This window comes from Austrofundulus limnaeus, unplaced genomic scaffold, assembly GCF_001266775.1.
Source record: "Austrofundulus limnaeus strain Quisiro unplaced genomic scaffold, Austrofundulus_limnaeus-1.0 Scaffold259, whole genome shotgun sequence".
In the NCBI taxonomy this organism is placed as follows: Eukaryota; Metazoa; Chordata; class Actinopteri; order Cyprinodontiformes; family Rivulidae; genus Austrofundulus; species Austrofundulus limnaeus.
The window spans coordinates 97,136-100,730 of NW_013952661.1; the positions used below are offsets into that span (position 1 = coordinate 97,136).

Genomic DNA, 3,595 nt, shown 5'->3' on the forward strand with positions numbered 1-3,595 from the left:
CACACACACACACACACACACACACACACACACACACACACACACACACACACACACACACACACACACACACTCACTCACACTATATCTCTCTATCCTTGTGGGGACTTTCTATTGACTTCCATTAATTTTTTTAGAAATTTTAGGTCCTAACCCTGACCATTTACCCTAAAATTAACCTCACAGGTACCTACCTGACCCTACAACTAACCTAAACTCAATTAGTTTAGTTTAGTTTAGTTTAGTTTATTTGCACAGTAAAAAAATACAAATCAGTTGAAAGAAGAAAAAATGTGACAGTGCAGGGAGAGGCAAAAAGCCCAATATATTATGTTTTTTTCTGGTTTCATGTTTTTATTTTCACTTTATTCAGATTTTTCTGTCATGTTCCTCTGTTTTCTTCCTCCTGTCTGCCTTTGCTCCAGCCCCGCCCACTCACACCTGTTCCTCATGTTTCTCCCCCAGGTGTTCCCTGTTTGTGCTCATTAGTCTCACCTTTATATTCTGTGTCTTGTCTTCACTTCCCTGTCAGGTCATTGTTTGGTTATGTTCTGTATTGTGCCTTGTCCTGCCCTACCCTACCAAGCCTTGTAAGATTTTTGAGCTGCCCAGTCAGCACCTTTTTTGTTAAATAAAAACTTTGTTTTTTGGAGCCTTTATCTGCCTGCTTCATGGGTTCATTCCTGCCTGAGAATCATAACACAATAGGCTTATATGAAGCCTCCACTGGAAAAATAAAAATACATTGAACCAACAATGAAATCCATCAATTAAATCACAAAAATTTTAAGCAAAATGTATAACAATAAGGCATTTAAAAGAAAAAAATAACAATCACAACATTTTAATTAAGTACAATTTTTTTTGAGAGAAAGTTTAAGCTGTTTAACAGAAGGCCTGCTTTTTGCTAAATGAGAATATTCATTCCAAAGTATTGCTCCCCTTTCGGACAGAAAACTGACCTTCTGCTCTGACATTTAGGAAGATGAAGTGCTGAGCTTTGACGAGTTAAGTAAGAATTAAATTGCAAATTTAATTATTTAATTTAAAATAATGAATAAAATGCATTGGCATGCTCCGTTCTCTTTCAGAAATCTTATAAATAAAAACACAAATTTGAAAAATGTTTCTTATAAACTGTAAGAATCTGTAGATCTCTAAACAAAGGGGTAGAAGGACAACAAGAGTCTAATCGAGCTGCAATTCTAACAAAGCGTTTTTGAAGAATAAAAAGTTTCTGTAGTGCTGAAGGAAAAGCACTTCCCAAAACTATATTACAATAACATAAATATGGGTATATAAAACTAATAAAGTGTAAGCAAACATTCTGTATTGATGTAATGACTAACCAACAGACTTATGCAATTTGGTACAAATCCTATCTATATGATCTTTCCACCTTAAATTCTCATCAACAATAACTCAAAGAAATGATGCCGATGATACTTGTGATATCTTTATGCCATCAATAGCAATTTCTAAACATTTTATTTTCAGTGTATGACTTTGCCACTAAAAATAATAAAATTAGATTTTTTTTAAAGGTTTATTTAAGGACAATTTATTTAACCTGAACCATGGTTTATAAGCACTCAAACCAAGATTAGCATTATTAAAAAGCAAATAAAGATTTGAATGGGATAAAAGCAAGGTTGTATCATCAGCAAACATAATTGGGAGAAAGAATATTTGTAACATTTAATAAGTCATTTATGTAAATCAAAAATAACAAAGTCCCAAGAATTGATCCTTGCGGAACTCCAAAAATTATCTTAGCACTTGTTAGAATTGCAACCCTTAAAACAAACAAATTGTTGTTTATTGCTGATATAGCTATTTAACCATCTGTAAACAATTCCATGAAAACCATACCTATAAAGTTTCTTCATTGGAATGTGATGATTTGACAGTTTCAAATGCTTTTGATAAATCAATGAAGATACTACAAGAGAATTCATTATCTTCAAGTGCAGAGGTCACTTTGTCAACCAGATGAAGTAAAGCCATATATGTAGTGATTTTTTTCTAAAGCCATAGTGGTGCTCATAAAGAATTGAATTATAATCTAAATGATGCAAAATACTTTTATACACATTTTTCTCTAATATATTTGAAAAACATGGCAGAATAGATGTAGGTCTGTAGTTATTGAAACAATGCATAGCATCTGCCTTGAACAAAGGAATAACTTTGGCAACTTTAAGAAAATCTGGTATGATTCCAGTTTTCAAAGAGAGAAAATATAATGAAGAGGTTTCAAAATAAACTGCTTCACCTGTTTGACAAGAAATACAGGAATACTGTCACAACCTGCAGAAGATTCTTTAAGATTATCAATTATATCACTCATTTCTTGAATATCAGTAGGATCAATTCACACCGTGGTCCTAAACCTAAGCCCCCCACACAAAATCAGCCTCCAAAGTCGTGGGGACCATTCAGTCCCCAAAGAGGCTGCATTTTCCTGAAAAACTGTCCCCACCAAGGAGCAAAAACAAGGACACACACACACACACACACACACACACACACACACACAAGGGAACAAATACAAGTACACATGCACACACCCTTGTCTTTCTCATTTACAGAGTTATACACATACAATTACCGGTACATGCTCATTCTCCCACTTTATGGGGACACACACACCCCTATACTTGTCTTTATGCTTATATGACCCATGTTCACAAAAGTCCTTTACATGTGACTCATGTTCACAAAAGCCTCTTCTCCATTGTAAAGTCTCACTGTAATTGGTTTATGTATGCTTTGTTTCCGCTCAAGTTTAAGTTTCTCTGACAGTGTGTTCCTCACTCTGTGGACGGATCATAAGTGCATAGCTCGTCTGATAGTCTTGATGTTTTTTGGGTTTTTTTGCCTCTTAAGTGCATGTGTATCTGGGTGACCAGTTTGTCTTAAACCTCCTGGTATACATGATTGCTGATTTAGCTTTTACAAAGTTAAATTTCTGGTAGAAGCACTCACTGTTCAGGTTTGTCCAGAGGCTTGGCATTCTCTTTGTTTTTAGAGGATTTTATGTGCTTTTCAATCTTGTCCAGCTCCTCCTGTTGCGCCCTCTGTAAAACAGACACAATAACTGGCTTAGTCAATACCAGAATTCATTCACTTCCCTTTAACACCAAATTCAAAATGTGCACTTTAATGTTAATATGACCCAATTTTCAACAACAGATCAGTATACAAAAAGTAAAGCTGTAAAAAATATACACTGAAATTGATGTGAATTATGTTAACATTTGCAAGTGCAAATGGAGGGTTGGGCAAACATGCTATACAAGTGTTATAAGTGTGGATCATTTTTAAATCATATAAAATTGTACTTTAAAAACATAGATTATTACACATTGACAAAAAAAATGTCCTGCAGCCAAAATAAATGGTTCAATCTGGATATACAGTGGTTTGCAAAAGTATTCATACCCCTTGAACTTTTCCATATTTTGTCACATTACAACCACAAACATAAATATATTTCACTGGAATTTAAAAAATACCAACATGTTTTGTATAGATGAGGCAAATTTAAATTAAGACATTTAAAGAACCATTTTTTCTCAAGCTGTACAAGCAG

At 34.1% G+C, this 3,595-nt stretch overlaps 1 protein-coding gene across 1 annotated transcript in view; it reads right to left on the reverse strand.

Annotated features, from left to right (window-relative positions):
- The window catches only part of LOC106526099 (formin-2), a 72,632-nt gene that overhangs the window by 29,749 nt on the left and 39,288 nt on the right, over positions 1-3,595 (reverse strand). Inside the window, exon 5 of the mRNA XM_014020586.1 lies at positions 2,989-3,080. Coding sequence (XP_013876040.1) covers positions 2,989-3,080 — 92 coding nt within the window. The remainder of the gene's footprint in view (positions 1-2,988; positions 3,081-3,595) is intronic.